The 18,485-nt window shown below is 33.5% G+C and overlaps 1 protein-coding gene across 2 annotated transcripts in view; it reads left to right on the top strand.

The window, feature by feature from the left end:
- The window catches only part of CEP290 (centrosomal protein 290kDa), a 124,622-nt gene that overhangs the window by 56,106 nt on the left and 50,031 nt on the right, over positions 1–18,485 (top strand). For both annotated transcript variants that reach the window (XM_015571133.1, XM_015571131.1), the window contains 11 exons: positions 4,812–4,923; positions 8,021–8,226; positions 9,253–9,404; positions 10,866–10,977; positions 11,793–12,248; positions 12,940–13,104; positions 14,456–14,563; positions 14,777–14,911; positions 16,409–16,675; positions 17,348–17,455; positions 18,069–18,268. In XM_015571133.1, coding sequence (XP_015426619.1) covers positions 4,812–4,923; positions 8,021–8,226; positions 9,253–9,404; positions 10,866–10,977; positions 11,793–12,248; positions 12,940–13,104; positions 14,456–14,563; positions 14,777–14,911; positions 16,409–16,675; positions 17,348–17,455; positions 18,069–18,268 — 2,021 coding nt within the window. The remainder of the gene's footprint in view (positions 1–4,811; positions 4,924–8,020; positions 8,227–9,252; positions 9,405–10,865; positions 10,978–11,792; positions 12,249–12,939; positions 13,105–14,455; positions 14,564–14,776; positions 14,912–16,408; positions 16,676–17,347; positions 17,456–18,068; positions 18,269–18,485) is intronic.

Raw genomic sequence — 18,485 nt, 5'->3', positions numbered from 1 at the left:
CAGGCCAAACTTCATTTTGCTTTTTTGGTTGGGTGTTTTTTGCTTCTTCGCATTTCAAATCTTTGACTTGATTCTTGCACTCCTCTGGTCTGCTGTTGGGAGTCTGTATAATATTCTTTATTTCAGTCAGTGTATGCTTAATTTCTAGTTGGTTCTTTATCACAACATCGAGGGTCTCATTAGATTTCTTGAGGATCTCACTACATTTATCGGCAGTTTTTAGAAAATTATTGAAAGACCTTAAAAGTGTGGTTTTGAGCTCTATATCTTCCATTTCTGACATTTGTGTCCTGTTTCTTTGTCTCTGCATTTTTTTTGTTTTCTTGGTGCACCCCCTAGTGGTCTTTGTGCGCAGTCTTGTTGTAGTTAAGCCTTGATTGTTGTAGGTAATACTAGAAGGGATTTGAGCTCCAGGCCAAGTGGCTCCTATTTTTTAAAAAATATATTTTTACTGATTTTAGGGAGGGAGAGAAACATTAATGAGGAGAATCATTAATCAGATGCCTCCTGCATGCCCTCCATTGGGGATTGAGTCCACAACTTGGCATGTGCCCTTGACTGGAATCGAACCTGGGAGCCTTCAATGTGCAGATCCACTGAACCTTTCTCAAAATTTTTTTAAAAAATTATATTTGTATTATATCCCTTTCCTCATATCTGTTATAATTCTGAACATATATTTATCCTTATTGGTGATGTCTTTTTTTCTTTATTATCTTTATTGTGGTAGTCATTACTCATATCCCTGTCTCCAGTGTTACATCCTTCCTACTGTCACTAGAATGATAATTCTCAACACGAATCTGACTATGTCACTCCCTTGCTTAAAACCTTTCAAAGCTACCATTCACATAAAGAATAAAAGTCAGCCTCCTTTTGTGATTAGCCTTCATTTACTTCTCTTCATCTCCTATAACACTCTAAGGCAGCAGTTCTCAACCTGTGGATTGCGACCCCTTTGGCGGTCGAACAGCCCTTTCACAGGGGTCGCCTAAGACCATCCTGCATATCAGATATTTACATTATGATACATAACAGTAGCAACGTTACAGTTATGAAGTAGCAATGAAAATAATTTTATGGTTGGGTCACAATATGAGGAGCTATATTTAAAAGGCCAGAAGGTTGAAAACCACTGCTCTAAGGAGTTTCATTATGTATGTTTTAGAAACTGAACTACCAGTTTTTTGCAACACGGTGTTTTTTCTTACATATATTCTTTTGTATATGCTCTTACCTTTATCTAGAAATCCCTTCCCCTCTCCCAGTTCACCTGCTCAGTGTACTTCTATTCATGTTTCAAAACTTTGTTCAGACTCCTTTTCTCTGAAGTATTCTTCTTCATAGAACAAATTCCCTCCCCCTGTCTATATTAGTTCTATATCTTGTACCTAGTTCTGCTGTTTATCACTCATATTGTATGTATTTCTATGCCTGCCTCCCTCTTGGAATAGTAGCCTCTTGATATCAGAATCTCTGCTTAATTCATGTGTGTATTTAGTATTTCGTATTTGGCACAGAGTTAGAGCTAGTAAATGTTAACCTCAGACGGTAATTAATAGTATAGAGCCATGGTGCAAAGATCATCATATATGGTGACTAAGAAATCACCTTTGTCTTTTAAGAGTAAAGATACATTAAAGTAAAGGTAATTAAAATTGAATTTCCAAATTTTAAACAAAAGGGTAGGTGATTAGAAAGTACAAAAACTGAATTACGCAATGGAAGAATTGGAAGTCTGATAATAGAAGAGAAATAAATATGTATTGAATAAGAATCAAGAGGAGGATTTGTTTTATCAATTTTTTTTTAATGAGACCAGTGAAATTTGAAGGGAGAGGAAAATAAACTTTAGAGCCAATAAGGAGAGAATGACTAATGACCAGATTAGAGATTGGAATGGTAATAAGTGAAGTTGCAATACCACGGTGGGGGTGAAAATGGGCTCTGGAGCAAGACCAGAGTTTTACTTTGAAAGAGTATGGAAATAAAAGGGTAGAATTTAACCCCTTCCCCAACAATTTTTTTGTTATAAACGTTTCTTTTTCAGACTAATTTTTTTATTTTGGTTCTATATAGTATTTTTGATGCTGGTTATGAAAACAGTTTGTAACTCGTCTTCCTATAAACCATATTTTTTTACCATATTTTCTTAGTATACTCGTCGACGACTGAAAAAGAACATTTTGTGAAAACGAGTATACACGTTTCTGCCGGGGAAGGGGTTTTAAAATACCCTAAGCCCTTGTTTGTTTTTCTCCTGTGTATTTACAATATCTAGAATAGGGTTTTAATTGTGCATGTTACCAAAAGGCAAGTTTATTCTTTTATCATAACATCCCCTTTATAAAAAAAATCTCATTATTCTACTTTAATGTTCTTCATAAATCTTTTGACCTGACATCTATAATAATAAAAACATAATATGCTAATTAGACTGGACAGCCAAATGACCTTCCAGACGTCCTTCTGGACAAAGCTGGGGCTGCAAGGGCAGAGCCCCTTGAATGAATTTCGTGCATCGGGCCTCTAGTTGTGTTATATGTTAGCTTATTGTCCAACTGCTTCACTAAGATGCAAATTCTAGGATGGGATTTGTTTACCATTGATGTCTAGTGTGTAAAATACCTGGCATATAGTAGGCATTTTATCCGTTAAAAGAAAGAATAAATGAGCTTAAAATAGACTATGAGACAACTTCTACTTGTATGTCTCCATCCTGACTTCAAAGCTGTCTTCTGTGTGAAATTACCACTTTACACCTAATATTTCAAGGGGGTCTCACATTTAATGTATCCAAAATGAACTCCTGATGTCTATTTTTCTCATAGTCATTCCTGTTTCAGTATGTATATGCCATATTAGGAGCTCAGTTAGTTAAAGGCAGATACCTTACAGTTGTTCTCTAGTCACTGTTTTTGCTATCATTTTTATTTCCCAAATGTAATTAATTCATGTATGTTCTCTTTTCTCCTTCTTTACTGCTATTACCCTAGTCTAAACCAGCATCATCACTCATCTGGACTTTATAGTATCTTCCTGACTAATTTCTGATTTTTCTGTTTACCCCTTTATTCTCTACATTGCATTCCAGAATTGTTTAAAACTTCCTCCTTAACATTTTAAACGATTCCCTTTTATTTATTAAGTTAAATTCCAGTTCGTCATCTTGACATACCATGCCCTGTTATCTTTTTGTTGTTGTTCTTTTCTTTTCTTTTTTTAAAATTTTGATTGTTTTAAAGTATATTTTTATTGATTTTAGAGAGAGAGGATGAGAGAGGGATAGAGAGATAGAAACTTCGACGACAGAGAAACATAAGTCATCTGCCTCCTGTACTCCCCCTACTGGGGATTGAGACCGCATGTGCCCTGACCAGGAATTAATCCAGTGACTGATTCATGGGTTGATGCTCAACCACTGAGCTACACAGGCTGGGCTATTTTTTCAAATTTTTTCTCTTTATTTTTTGTGTGTATATACCCTGTTATTTTTCCAACTTTATCTTATTCCACTCTTCACTCTTATTTTTTTCTCACTATGCTCAAGTCCTCTGGCACTTCAACATCTTTCTTTCCTGCTTTAGAGCACTTGGGTTCACCAGTATATCATTTCATTCTATGGCTGCTTTCTTGTCAAGACTGGCCCCTTCTCATGTCTTCGGTTTCAACTTAAAAACCACCTCTTCAGTGGTTAATACCTTCTTTATCCACTCTGTCTAGATATGCTTCCTTTTATTATTCCCTGGGTCCATACTTTGTTCCTTTCTAGATCTTGACATTTTAAATGATTCGTTGTTAGTTTGCGTACCTGTTTACTGTCTGCCATCTTACACATCCTTCCCAATTCCTGCCGTACATACATATCCACAGACACCAAAGGTCAGGCCTTTGAAGGCCAAAATGTTTTTTGTTTCTCTTCACCATTAACATATAGTACCTGTCACTGATAACATGCTAGGGATGTTCGGTGACTATTTGTGTGAATGAGGGAAGAAAGCTCTAGTGTGTGAAGGTTTTGAAGCTGTGAGTATTCTAGCTTAACCAAAGGTACATGGCAGCCTCTAGGGCAGGGGTGGGCAAACTTTTTGACTCAAGGGCCACAATGGGTTCTTAAACTGGACCGGAGGGCCGGAACAAAAGCATGGATGGAGTGTGTGTGTGAACTAATATAAATTCAAAGTAAACATCATTACATAAAAGGGTACGGTCTTTTTTTTTTTTAGTTTTATTCATTTCAAACGGGCTGGATCCGGCCCGTGGGCCGTAGTTTGCCCACGGCTGCTCTAGGGCCACATATTTGATATACAAGATTTTGATTATTTTAAAATAATGTTTTATATTATACTAGAGGCCTGGTGCACAAAATTTCATGCACTGGGGGGGTTGGGGGGGGTCCCTCAGCCATCCTGCACCCTCTCACAGTTCAGGACCCCTCGCTCCTTACCGCTCACCTGCAGCAGAGTCACCACTGCTGCGCTCGCCAGCTGTGAGCCTGGCTTCAGGCTGAGTGATGCTCCCCCTGTGGGAGCGCACTGACCACCAGCGGGCGGCTCCTGCATTAAGCATCTGCCCCTGGTGATCAGTGCACATCATAGCGACTGGTCGTTCCGCCCTTTGGTCCTTTTGCATATTAGGGTTTTATTATGTAGAATATGTATAAACCTAATGTGTGAGAACTTCTAATTTTATTTTTAAAAAAGTGGATTGTAAGTTTTAGGAGATATTATATAAAGTTGAGATAATGTCATTTTTGTGGTAGTAGTCTGAATTATAATGTATTTTCTCAATGATGTTTCTGTTTTATTCAGTGTGAAAATGCATCTCTAAAAGAGCAAATAGAGTCTATAAATAAAGAACTAGAGATTACTAAGGAAAAACTTCACACTATTGAACAAGCCTGGGAAAAAGAAACTAAATTAGGTAAGTGCTATGACTCTAATAATATAAAATGATTTAAGATCTAATAGAGAATATTTTGTACTTAAAGTTCTTTTTCTATACCACATGGAAAGGAAGTATTTTGATAAAAGTGAATTCTCTATGTTACAGTTTAATTTAGCAGGCAGTTGAATAATATCTTGGACTAAACTCTACCAAAATTTGGTTTTTAGTTATAAAATTAGATTTGTTTCAAATAAAATCATATGTTAAAAACAGCGTTTTCTGTTTTGAACCATTTAACAGTGAATACTGGTGATAATTTTGAAATACCTGTATTTTAATGAGAGTAATATGAGTTCTTTCACTATGTATAAAATTTTATTAGGAATAGATCATTTGATATTTTTAAGATAAAAGTTTACTATATAGCATCAAAAAATTAAATTTATATTACCCATAGTTCCACTACTATATTGTAATTTTTTGTATAACCTTGTGTACACTTAAATATTGCACATTAAATTATAATAAACATACACTATATTTATTTAGTAGATGTCAAACTATTGCTATGTTTTATTCATTATACTTATAAATGTTTATGTAATACCTTTCTGTTTTCGAGTGATTACATCACTAGCTTTTCTCATTTCTGTTATTGCTTGTAGTGCTACAGTGAACATTCATGTATATCTAGCAGATATTATTGTCTCAGGGGGTATTAAAATATTGCTCCTGCTAGGGTTTCCATATTAGTTTTCAATAGGTTATCTTAGTTTATAGCATTTAAATCATTTTATCTCACTACCATTATGATTTATAATATTCAAATAAATTTGCTGCTTTGGTTAAGGTCTTTTCATGTTTTTGTTTTCTAGACCTTAGAGCTCTAAGCTGTTCAAACTTTCTGTTACTAAATACTAGAAGAGCTGTGTTATTATATTGGTAACTGAGATATATAGTTTACAGAGACCTAACAATGGGAAGTCTAAAATAAGCTACTTTTAGAAATGTAAATTTCAATTCATTAAGAGATTTAAAGCGAATTGATTTCCATGTAGCTTCTACATGACAGAAGATACCATTTAAGATATAAAAAGTGTATTACATAAAATGTTAGTAAATTTTCTGTTTATTTTACCCTATCTCTTTTTAATAAGGTCTAAATATCTTTAGAAATTTCTTAATTTTCAAATACCTTCATCTTTCCCATACATGGCTTTATGTCATGGAAGTTTTAAAGCTTTTCTTAATTTCTGTTGTTATATCTTTGTTTAAAAGTGTCACTTTATTAGGTTTTATTATCCAGGAGTTTGTTGATGATGGGTTGTTGTGGACTACCCCCTCTCTCTAAGAAAACTCCAAACACAAGAATGTACACATGGCTAATCTGCTGCAGCCCCTGTGATCTGCCTCTCTTCATTAGCATAGTTTAGCACAGAAATGAATGATGAAGGGGTTTTATTTTCTTTGTATACTTATAGTTAGAGCATTTTTTTCTTTCATTCATGGTGTTAAGGGTTGCCTGGACTGATTTACTAACACTTTTAGCTTCTTCAGTAACTGTTACTGTTAGTTATTTGATCACTGCATACAGTAGCTATTCTAAATTCATTTGTTTAAAGATACATACAGGACAAAATGAAGTACTTTTTAAAAACTGAGGCAGACACCAAAACTGTTTTTTTTTTGTTTTGTTTTTTATTATTTATTTATTTATTTATTTATAAATATATTTTATTGATTTTTTACAGAGAGGAAGGGAGAGAGATAGAGAGTTGGAAACATCGATGAGAGAGAAACATCGATCAGCCGCCTCCTGCACATCTCCTATTGGGGATGTGCCCGCAACCCAGGTACATGCCCTTGACCGGAATCGAACCTGGGACCTTTCAGTCTGCAGGCCGACGCTCTATCCACTGAGCCAAACCGGTTTCGGCAAAAACTGTTTTTTTAATAATATATGTCTTTGTGCAAATTCATTTCTAAAACTCAAGCTTATTATTAGTGTTATGAATTACTACTTAGTTTCTTAAAATAATTGATTTCCCTGAATATATTATTAATTGATTCTCCAAAAATATAAAACACTGTACCAAATTTGTTGTTGTTTTTTTCTCCTGGAGTATGTGGGTTATGCAAATCAAAAGTATTAGTTTTCTCCTTTTCAGAAAACAACTAAGTAACTAATGGTAATCCTGTGTGATGACTTCTCATGGTAAATTTTTTTTTATTTTGTTCTCATTTGATTTAACCACAGACTTTTATGTCCAAAGACAAGCCATATCATATATGTATTATATAATCTTAGATATACAAATATGCATATATGTATCTATAATATTGATGAGATTAATAACCAGTACAATAATTTCAAATATTTGATATTCAATGTTTATAAAGGCCAAGTAATACTCATAGTTAAAGAAGATATTTGGTGAGACCCCTAAATTATATGGCTTCATATTTTACTTTCAGTTTGACTCCATGAGACTTTAAAATAAAGTCACTGCATTTATATTCACAAAATAGTATTGTTTTATTGAGTTGTTTCTTGTACAGTTTTTCTCCTTTTAGTTTACAAAATACACATATTTTCCCTTTTTTGATTCTCTGCCTCTGACACCATCTACAGTATACCTTTTACATTTCAATAATTCCATGAGGAATTTTTTCTTTAATGCTCACTTGAGAATATTTTTCTGTTGATTTTAGAGAGTATGAGAGAGGGAGAGAGACAGAGAAAGAAACATTGATGGCAGAGACACATCAATTGGTTGCCTCTCACAAGCACCCCAGCCAGGGCTAAGGATTGAACCTGCAACTAATGTATGTGCCCTTCTTTGGAATCTAACCTGGGACATTTCAGTCCTTGGTTGAAGCTCTATCACCTGAGCCAAACCGGTTAGGGCGAGGAATAGTTTTTGTTATCATTTGAATGATGAAGAACCTAAATTCCAGAGAGATTAAATGGGATAGGCAGCAGGTAGACAGAAAATAATAGAGCTATGACTGGAATTTGGATCTGTCATAATTTAAAAGCCTCGTGTTATCCCTTGAACATAATGTCTAAAATATCTAGAATATAATTTTGATAAGAACAGCATAAGAGTAACTTAAATATTGTTGTATACAGGAAATGAATCTAACATGGATAAGACAAAGAAATCAATAACCAACAGTGAGATTGCTTCTATTTCAAAAAAAATCACTATGCTAGAGATGAAGGAATTAAATGAAAGGCAGCGGGCTGAACATTCTCAGAAAATGTATGAACACATAAAGACTTCATTAAAACAAATGGAAGAACGTAATTTTGAATTGGAAACCAAATTTGCTGAGGTTCGATGCTATCGTTTTTATCATGTAATTGGAAAATAAGGAATTAGTCATGGTAGACATTGTATTATGTAAGAGGTTTGTTTGTATCTCTGAAGTAGCATATTTATATAGTGCTTGTGTTTTATGTAATGGATAAAAATAAAAGATGTTTTTAAATGTTTATAAAGAAAGCAAATATTTTTGTGAATGAGTTTTTATTTCTCACTAGCATTACATGATTAGATTTAATATGCAGAAAAATTTATTTGCTTAATAATGAAATGCCTTTCCACCCTTTCATTTGACAAATATTTATTGAGTGCCTATTTCATTCCAGATACTGCATAAGGAGTTATAGCAGGAAACAAAATACCGCAAACAGCAATCCATGCTCTCAGAGACTTTATATTCTAATACAAGTTTTTAGACTTCTTTGACATGTTCAGAATAATTAAAGTGGGTGGCAATAAATAGAGTTTACAAAAATTCAGCAATTTATGATGAAGTAGCATTCATGTAACATTTGTTTTACCTTGAGAATTAGTATAATTTTTAAAGCATGGTGTTGTTTATTTTATTGTCACTAAATATATATTAAGACTTTAACTCATTTAGATTTTTTATAGGTTATATAATTAAAGTAAAATATAATAAATGTACAGCATTCCTAGAAAATTAAGAATATCAGAAATTCTGATATCATTGGGTTGTGAGCTGCCTAATATAAATGACTTTATGTGGGTTGGTATATAATCAGAGTTTGCATAATTTGTTTCTGACTCTTCCCCTCTTTACCCTTTTCAATCTAGTCTTAACACCTCACACTCAATTTAGTATCTGGACTAATGCAAAGTAAAGAGGACTGCAGTATGCTAAAGCTAAATTAAAAGGAAAACCTTTTTGGGGTGGTGGTGGGTGCATGATGGAGGAGAAAGAGGCATCTGTAATACTTTTAACAATAAAGATAAATTTAAAAAATGACAATAAAGGGAAAATCCCTTCAAAAGCTGATATATCTTAATATTCTTTTTTGTTATTTTTTCCTAGCTTACCAAAATAAACTTGGAAGCACAGAAGGTGGAACAGATGTTAAGAGATGAACTAGCTGGTAGTGTGAGCAAGACAGTAAGTGATGCTGATAGACAACGGATTCTAGAATTAGAGAAGAATGAAATGGAACTAAAAGTGGAAGTGTCAAAGTGAGTGCATGTAACTTTTTGGTCATTTGATTAGATGTGTCTATTCTAATTTGTCTTTAAGAAACCTAATTACAGTGATACAGGAGTAATATTCTTAGTGGCAATTAATACTGGTTTCCTTTTAAAAGAATATGGTTAAATAATATTAAGTAGTTCTGCATATTAAATATTTTTAATTTATTTAAACTTAAGTTTTTTTCACTTTATTAAGGAAGAAATAGTATGTCTTTTATCTGTATAGAAGGTTACTGTAAAAATATAATAAAACATTTCAGATTTTGGTTCCATTTTGGGTACCTACTATGTATACTGTGCTAGGTATTGAACAGATGTTAACTCATACAATTACACTTACTAACCCTGAAGTAACATTGTTATTTTCATTTTATGTGTGGAAAGAGTTTATTTGCTTAGAACACAAAATACATGTAAAGTGTAAATACTCTGTGCCAGGTAGATGCTATGTAGTCACTCTCCTTTGTAATCATGCGTTACTTCAGTGGAAAAGTGTGAGGATCCCAGTTGGAGTGGTGAACACACAATACAACATACAGATGATGTCTTACATAATCGTACACCTGAAACCTATACAATTTTGTTATCAAATATGTGGCAAAATAAGAAATCAAAAAAAAAAAATCAATGGAAAAAATATCCTGGGGTAAGGATTAAATAAATAAATAAATAAATAAATAAATAGAAAAGTGTAAGGATCCCTGAGTTGATCTGTCAAGTACAAATAATTAGTGAAAAAGGTTTTATGGCCTTATGTAGTTACAGCCATTTTTTGGAGCTTTGATATCCTTTTGGGAATATCAGTCATTTCTAACCATTTTCACTGTGAAGAATACTTCTTTTTAATTCTTCCTTTCATCTCATGCACCTTACCTTTGAAATAAACTTATATTATTCATTTTAATTAATTATATTGTAATTCATTATTATATTTTAATTAATCAAAACTTACAGAACTGTTATTAAGAACTTGTAATCAATATGAGGAAACCTAAGTTATCTGTCACACGGAACTAAAATTATTTCAGTCTACAGTAAAATGCATTTTACTTTACCTGTGTAGTCTTCTCATAGTAGTCATATAGGAAATATAATAAATTACCATAAAGCCCCCCTTTTATTGGCCACATACATTTGGAACATGCTATATATGTATAGTTTCAGATAATTTTCACTTTAAAACTTCTCAGAACATTTAATACGATACTGTGTACTATGAATTTTCAAGGAAGAAGGGGTGTTGAAAATGGAGTTTTTCCATAAAACATATGTTAACCTCTCAGGGCATTACGTTTCATGAAACAACTTAGGAAACTTTGCTCTAGCATTTCATGTGAAGAAGAGATGATGGAATCTAATGGCTTTTCCAAGGCTCTAAAAATTTGAAATCCTGGTATTTATTTCCTTAAAAAATGTACCTAATTGTTCTGAAATATTCCTTCCTAGACTGAGAGAGATTTCTGACATTGCCAAAAGGCAAGTTGAAATTTTGAATGTACAACAACAGTCCAGGGAAAAGGAAGTAGAGTCCATCAGAATGCAACTGTTAGACTATCAGGTATGCACAGCGTTGGCTCTTCCATATAGATTTTTTCTTTTTTCTAAATTCACATTAGATATTGGGGTGATTTTATAGTTTTTGTTTTTGTTTTTTTTGCTTAAAGTATTACAAAGGGTATTACATATGTGTCCATTTTTTCCCCCCGCCCTAGACAGTCCCCTAGCCTCCCCTATCCCCCAGTGTCTTATGTCCATTGGTTATGCTTATATGATGTTATAGTTTTAACTAAAGAATATATCAAGGAGGCTCATATTCTTGTTAATTATAGTCTGATTAGGTTACAACTTAATGCGAAATACCGTAATACAGAAAAGCATTTAAATTCCTATAAATGCATTGTGCTGACTGCTGATCAGAGTTAAGACAGTGAAGAGAAATAGTAAGCCTTTCATAACAATATTTTCTCTTATAGCTTTTCACATATTCTCACATTGTTTTTTTAAGAATTAATAAAAAAGAAAAGGAAATGTGTGAGGTCCCTGAGTTGATCTGTCAAGTACTAATAATTAGTGAAAAACACTGTACACATCAGTATTATAGTTTACATATGGAAGTTAAAAAAAAAGCCACCATAATATCCCAACTGTTACTTAGCCAGTTGCCAGATTTGGATTTTATGCATATTTGATTCTGTTTTTCTGCTGTTTTTGCTTTTTAATTTTTTGGTAATTTGTATTAAAGCAAGATTAGATTTTTATAGGATCTCATGTAGCACACTTTTAAATGTTTAGTAAATTTTGATATTAAATTCATGATAAATTTCATAGGAAAAACTTGAAACTTGGAACAAATATATGCATTTTTTATATTAGGCACAGTCGGACGAAAAGGCACTAATTGCCAAGTTGCACCAACACCTTGTCTCTCTTCAAATTAGTGAGGTTACTGCTCTTGGTAAGTTGGAGTCGGTCACATCAAAACTGCAGAAGATGGAGGCCTGTAATTTGCGTTTAGAACAGAAACTGGATGAAAAAGAACAGGCTCTCTATTATGCCCGTTTGGAGGGGAGAAACAGAGCAAAACACCTGCGCCAAACAATTCAGTCCCTGCGACGCCAGTTCAGCGGAGCTTTGCCCTTGGCACAGCAGGAGAAGTTCTCTAAGACAATGATTCAGTTACAAAATGACAAACTGAAGATAATGCAAGAAATGAAAAATTCTCTACAAGAACATAGAAATATGGAGAACAAAACAATGGAGATGGAATTAAAGTTAAAGGGGTTAGAAGAGTTAGTAAGCACTTTAAAGGATGCCCGGGGAGCCCAAAAGGTAAAACAGTGATTTTTAACTTAAGTATTTCCAGAAGAGTTACATGATTTTAAGTTCTTAATATGTACCTATATGAGAAACATTTAATGTATATTTTAATTTATTTAGAATTTATAAATTAGGGGTTTTGCCTATTTGAATGTCTGTTTGTGAAAATTAAATGAGATTCATCTAAGCAGTGGTTTTAGTGAAGTACTTAGGTTTTAAAATAACAGAATTTTAAATACTCTTAAGAAGTTTATATATTAATAAAATACTAATTATAATTTTAAACATTATAGTGCTTATCAATTCAATTCTACTCTTTGTAATCATTATTTGTTTAAAATTTACAAGTAGTAGGCCTGCATGTATTTTTAATATAATTTTGTTTTAACCTTTTTTTGAAGCAATTAAGTGAAAAATAATTATCTTTCAACTAAACTTTATTCTCTAGGCTAGAAATATAGGGTGGCCTGAAAAATGTATACACAATCTTTGAATCATTATAAAGGCATTGTTTATTAAAATACATTTCATTTTCAAAATTGAGCTATCAGCTGTTAAAGTCTATATACATTTTTGGGCGACACCAAAATAATTTTATATTTTATTTTATTATAGTGTTTATTAATTTGAATTAAAATCATTAGGATATGGAGAAATATTTATATAGCATTGACATTTGTATGTATAATGTATAAATCTTTAGGTAATCAGTTGGCATATGAAAATAGAAGAACTCCGTCTTCAAGAGCTTAAATTAAATCGAGAATTAGTCAAGGATAAAGAAGAAATAAAATATTTGAATAATATAATTTCTGAATATGAGCATACAATCAGCAGTCTGGAGGAAGAAATTGTACAGCAGAACAAGGTTTCATTTTATATTTATTTTGATGTTTTGTTGCTAAGATTTTCTTTTTTAAAATATTTTTTTATTGATTTCAGAGAGGAAGGGAGAGATAGAAACATCAATGATGAGCGAGAATTGGCTGCCTCCAACAACCCTGGGCGTGTGCTCTGACCGGGAATCCAACCATGGCCTCCTAATTCATAGGTCGATGCTCAACCACTAAGCAATACCAGCTGGGCTGTTGCTAAGATTTTAAACATAAGAACAAACCTAACTGGTTTGGCTCAGTGGATAGAGCATCAGCCTGCGGACTCAAGGGTCCCAGGTTCAATTCCGGTCAAGGGCATGTACCTTGGTTTCGGGCACATCCCCAGTGGGGAGTGTGCAGGAGGCAGCTGATCGATGTTTCTCTCTCATTGATGTTTCTTAACTCTCTATCCCTCTCCCTTCCTCTCTGTAAAACAATCAATAATATATATACATATATATATATATATATATACACACACATATATATGTATATATAAAGAACATTGTGTAAGTGACTACATCACTTTCTTACTTGAATTTAGCTTCCATTATTATAGTATAAAATATTCCAATTTCTGTTTTCTAAACCATTATACAAATGCATATTTATTTACGTTGAAACTATGAAACTAGAAGCCTAGTACATTAATTCATGCACGAGCTGTGGGGGGGGAGGGGCGGGAGGGGTTGGTTTCAGCTGGCCTGGTCCCAGTTGGGGCCAGTGGCCTGGGGGAGGGGCCATGGGTGGTTGGCCATCCAGCCCTGACCCTGTTTGGAGTCAGGGGCCAATCTGGGGTGTGGCCGGGTGGGGGAGAGGGGCTGCAGGAGGTTGGCCGGCCAGACCCACCCCAGAATGGGGTGGGCGGGGCTGGCCATGGGAAGGGGCTGCAGGCTGATTGGAAGTGGGGCTGGTTGAGGGGAAGGGGCCATGTGGGGTTGGTCAGCGCCCTGCCCTCCATGGAGGTGGGAGAGGCCGATCAGAGGCAGGGCCAGCTGGGGTGAGGGGCTGTGGGACTTGGCTTTGTTTACTGTTATGCTTGCATCGCCTACAATAGTGATTGTCATATAGTACATGTCATTAACTATATTTTGGATAGATAGGTGGATAGATGGATGAATAGATGAATGCATGGATGGATTAAAATCTTTACTCCATATCTGCCTATCTCTTTGATGGAAAGATACTTTACCTCTCTTGAGTTTACTTCCTTTCCTCATAAAATAATAGTAGTGACCTCAAAGGGTTGTTGTGAGAATTAAATAAGAAAATGTATGTAAAAATTTCTGTTGTTTGCTTGGTGAGTGTTTCTATGTATGTCTGATGCAAAATATCTTTTTTCAGTTTCATGAAGAAAGGGAAATGGCCTGGGATCAAAGAGAAGTTGAGCTGGAACGTCAACTAGACATTTTTGACCGTCAGCAAAATGAAATACTAAATGCAGCACAAAAGGTCTGAGTGATTAATTCTATTTGCTACTCTGAAGCATGGCCTATAATGTTAGCCGTAGTAATGTTTTTTAATGTCAGAGATGGAATTTTAACTTGCTATCTTTTTATATTTCAAATATAAGTGGGCTTTAACCATGTCTTGTCATATAGTTGTAAAAATTAATGTTCTTTCCTTTAATGCTACAACTGTTTTTTTTAATGCTATTTTTAATAGTTTGAAGATGTTATAGGATCAATGCCAGACCCGAGCTTGCCCCTTCCAAATCAACTTGAGATTGCTCTAAGAAAAATTAAGGAGAATGTTCGAATAATTCTAGAAACACGAGCAACTTGTAAATCACTAGAGGAGGTAATTAGAAAAATTTGCATTTTGATTAGTATATTATTGGGTATGTAGAATTTTTTAAATGCGTAATATATTTTAATGAGGACGATGTATAGAATGATGAATCTGTTGCTAGTTCTACCCTCCTTTTCTACTCTCCCATAATGCTTGTAATAGGCAATAAAGAAAAACAGATATGGCTAATTAGAATTAATTATTCATTTAATTACTACTTGTTACTTTGGGGCACACTAATAATTGTAGTGAAACAAAAAGAACATTTGATTGTAGTTTTATGAGCAATATATTACCTTCTTTTGTATGATCAAGAATTGTTTTCAGCCTTGTTTATTTGAAGTATATGTTGTATACTCTGAATCAGTTTCAGTTAATTCCTTTTGTGGGTGGTTAAAGGGTTTGAAGGAGAGCTAGAAATTAGTACTTGTTTCTTTAATCTAGGCCAGTGGTTCTCAACCTGTGGGCCGCGAACCCTTTGGGGGTTGAACGACCCTTTCACAGGGGTCGCCTAAGACCATTGGAAAATACATATATAATTACATATTGTTTTTGTGATTAATCACTATGCTTTAATTATGTTCAATTTGTAACAATGAAAATACATCCTGCATATCAGATATTTACATTACGATTCATAACAGTAGCAAAATTACAGTTATGAAGTAGCAACGAAAATAATTTTATGGTTGGGGGTCACCACAACATGAACTGTATTAAAGGGTCGCGGCATTAGGAAGGTTGAGAACCACTCATCTAGGACTACAACTTGATTAAGAGGATCAAATATCTTCTTTATTTAATTATATGGAAAGTAATTTAAACTGAATATGATTTTCATCTTAGTTTACATCTAAATCTATTAATTGTAAATACATGTAAAAATAATTTTGCTAGTAAAATTGTATATTTTTAGTTGATTTAGGACACTTAGATTTTCTTCAGTAATTGTAAGATTTATCATTTATGTAAATTTTCATTGAGTTACTGCATTTAAAAGATCTGCCTTAATCCTATTGAATAGGCAACAGTTTTTTTTTCTATTTTGTTTTCATAATCCACAGATTTTATAATAGAGATTTATTGACTTGAGCCAGTAAAGTTCCAATTTTTATACCCAGCTGATTTATGAATTACTCTTATAGTGCTTTGATAGTCAATGGGCTGAAGTAAGAGGAACAATTTATTACAGTTTTTTTCCAAATTTAGCACCACCTCACATTTCTAATTCTAAAACTATAACATCTAAATAAAGTACCTTAAATTTCATTTTCATAATAATTGTTTCTTAACACATGCAATAGTCTTACAAATAAAATATGCATCCAGATAACTAAGCTGTCACATAAAAATATCAGTTTAACTTTATTAATATCTTTTGGCTATTTTAAGTATGTTGTGAAAAATAAAGGGAAACTCCTCTCCAAACTTGTAACTAATTTAATATTCAGATGAAGCATTTTAAAAGAAAAAATATACTTTAATAATATGATTTGATCATTGCAGAAGCTAAAAGAAAAAGAATCTGCTTTACGGTTAGCAGAGCAAAATATTTTGTCAAGAGACAAAGTAATCAATGAACTCAGGCTTCGTTTACCTGCCACCGCAGAACGAGAAAAGCTTATAGCTGAACTAGGCAGAAAGGAGGTAGAACCACAGTTCTATCACACATTGAAAATTGCTCAGCAGACTATTGCAAACATGCAAGCAAGGCTGAATCAGAAGGAAGACATGTTAAAGAAGTATCAGCGTCTTCTGGAAAAAGCCAGAGAGGTAATTTATTTGTTTGTTTGTTTGTTTAATCTATCTACCTACCTACCTACCTACCTACCTACCCATTTAATGCAAATATTATTCTGCCCTGAAGTGGTAGTGCATTTCTTGCCTTTCAAATGATTCTATTTAGGAATTATCACTTTCATGTGATTAGATTACAGATCTGTCAGAAAAACTGGCAGTGTATATATGTGAATCCTTCCCATATGGATTGACTAAATCAGGAATAGCTGTCACAGAGAAACCATGATAATGAAAAATACCAGCTGAGTTTATGATATTGAAAAATACCAGTTGAGTTTATAGGTCAGAAAGTTAGAAATCTGTCTCACTAGTAGTAATAAGTGAAATCAGATTTGCTAGAACTTCGGTGGTGGTGGACAGGGGAAATCTGCATTTAAAATGTAAAAATTTTTTCTAGAAACAAGTTAAAAGATGATAGGTACATATTATTCTAATATTAAGATTAAATTATGATCTAAGGCCAGACTTGTCAACTTGAAGTGCGTACTAGTGAAAATGCATACTGGTGTAAATATATGCATGCAGATATTGTTCTTTCCCTGTCTCAGGGATTTTGGAAGATTAAAGATAACAGATATTTAAGATTCTAATGTGAATTTATTTAAATCACTATTTAAGATATAGTTTTGATTTTCTATAAAACAGGAGCAAAGAGAAATTGTTAAGAAACATGAAGAAGATCTTCATATTCTTCATCATAAATTAGAACTACAAGCTGATAGTTCACTCAATAAATTCAAACAAACAGCGTGGGTAAGAGTCTCAGAACTTTGTTCTATTCTTTACAGATTTTTGAGATCGTATACTTGAAAATTTAGCTCTCTTTTTTTGGTAGGTGAGGGAATAGAAGCCACCCTATTTTTTATTTTTTGCCAGAATAATCTTATGAAAACACAACTCTGATCATTCTTCTCCCTAGACTGATGCTTATAAAATCTTGTTTAAATTCTGTAGCCATGTACTAAAAGCCTTCCATGATCTGACCTCAGTTTTTGTTTTTGTTTTCAAATTTTGCTCATTATAACTGATTTTCATGTTCTGAATTCAGCTTGTACTTGGTGCTGATCTTGTTTTCTGTATGTGTGAAATGACCTTTCATCTCCTAATATGCAAACCTTATCATCCTTGAGCCTTAACTCATTAATTCAAAACACATTTCTTGATACATTACTACATGTAGGGATTTCGCTAGATACTGGGAATACAAAGAACCTGATCTCTATTAACTGTTTTCTTTAAGCTTTCATTGCTTATTAAATTTTAGATTAGATATTATTTTTGATTATTTGAAGAATGCATTAAAATTATGGAATAAGCATTGCATTGAATTATACATGTTTATAGCTAATTTATTCACATTTCATAGGATTTACTAAAACAGTCTCCTACTCCAGTTCCTACCAACAAGCATTTTATTCGTTTGGCTGAGATGGAACAGACAGTAGCAGAACAAGATGACTCTCTTGCTTCACTTTTGATAAAACTAAAAAAAGTGTCTCAAGAATTGGAGAGACAAAAAGAAATCACTGAGTTAAAAATCAAAGATTTTGAAAATACCAAATTACGGTAAGCCTTAGAAATGTATTATAACAATAGGCAAATAGTAATCTACACTAATAAAAGAGAAAAATGGTAATTGGTGAACGACGCTACCCTTTTCATTGGCTAATCAGGGCTATATGCAAATTAACCGCCAACTAAGATTGGCAGTTAACTGCCAACAAGATGGTGGTTAAGTTGCATATGTAGGCACAATGCAGGGAGGTGAAAGGGAAAGCAGGAA

This window comes from Myotis davidii, unplaced genomic scaffold (genome assembly GCF_000327345.1).
Source record: "Myotis davidii unplaced genomic scaffold, ASM32734v1 scaffold108, whole genome shotgun sequence".
Classification (NCBI taxonomy): Eukaryota; Metazoa; Chordata; class Mammalia; order Chiroptera; family Vespertilionidae; genus Myotis; species Myotis davidii.
Note: the sequence above shows the minus strand (reverse complement) of the source record. Positions and strands in the feature narration are given on the sequence as shown.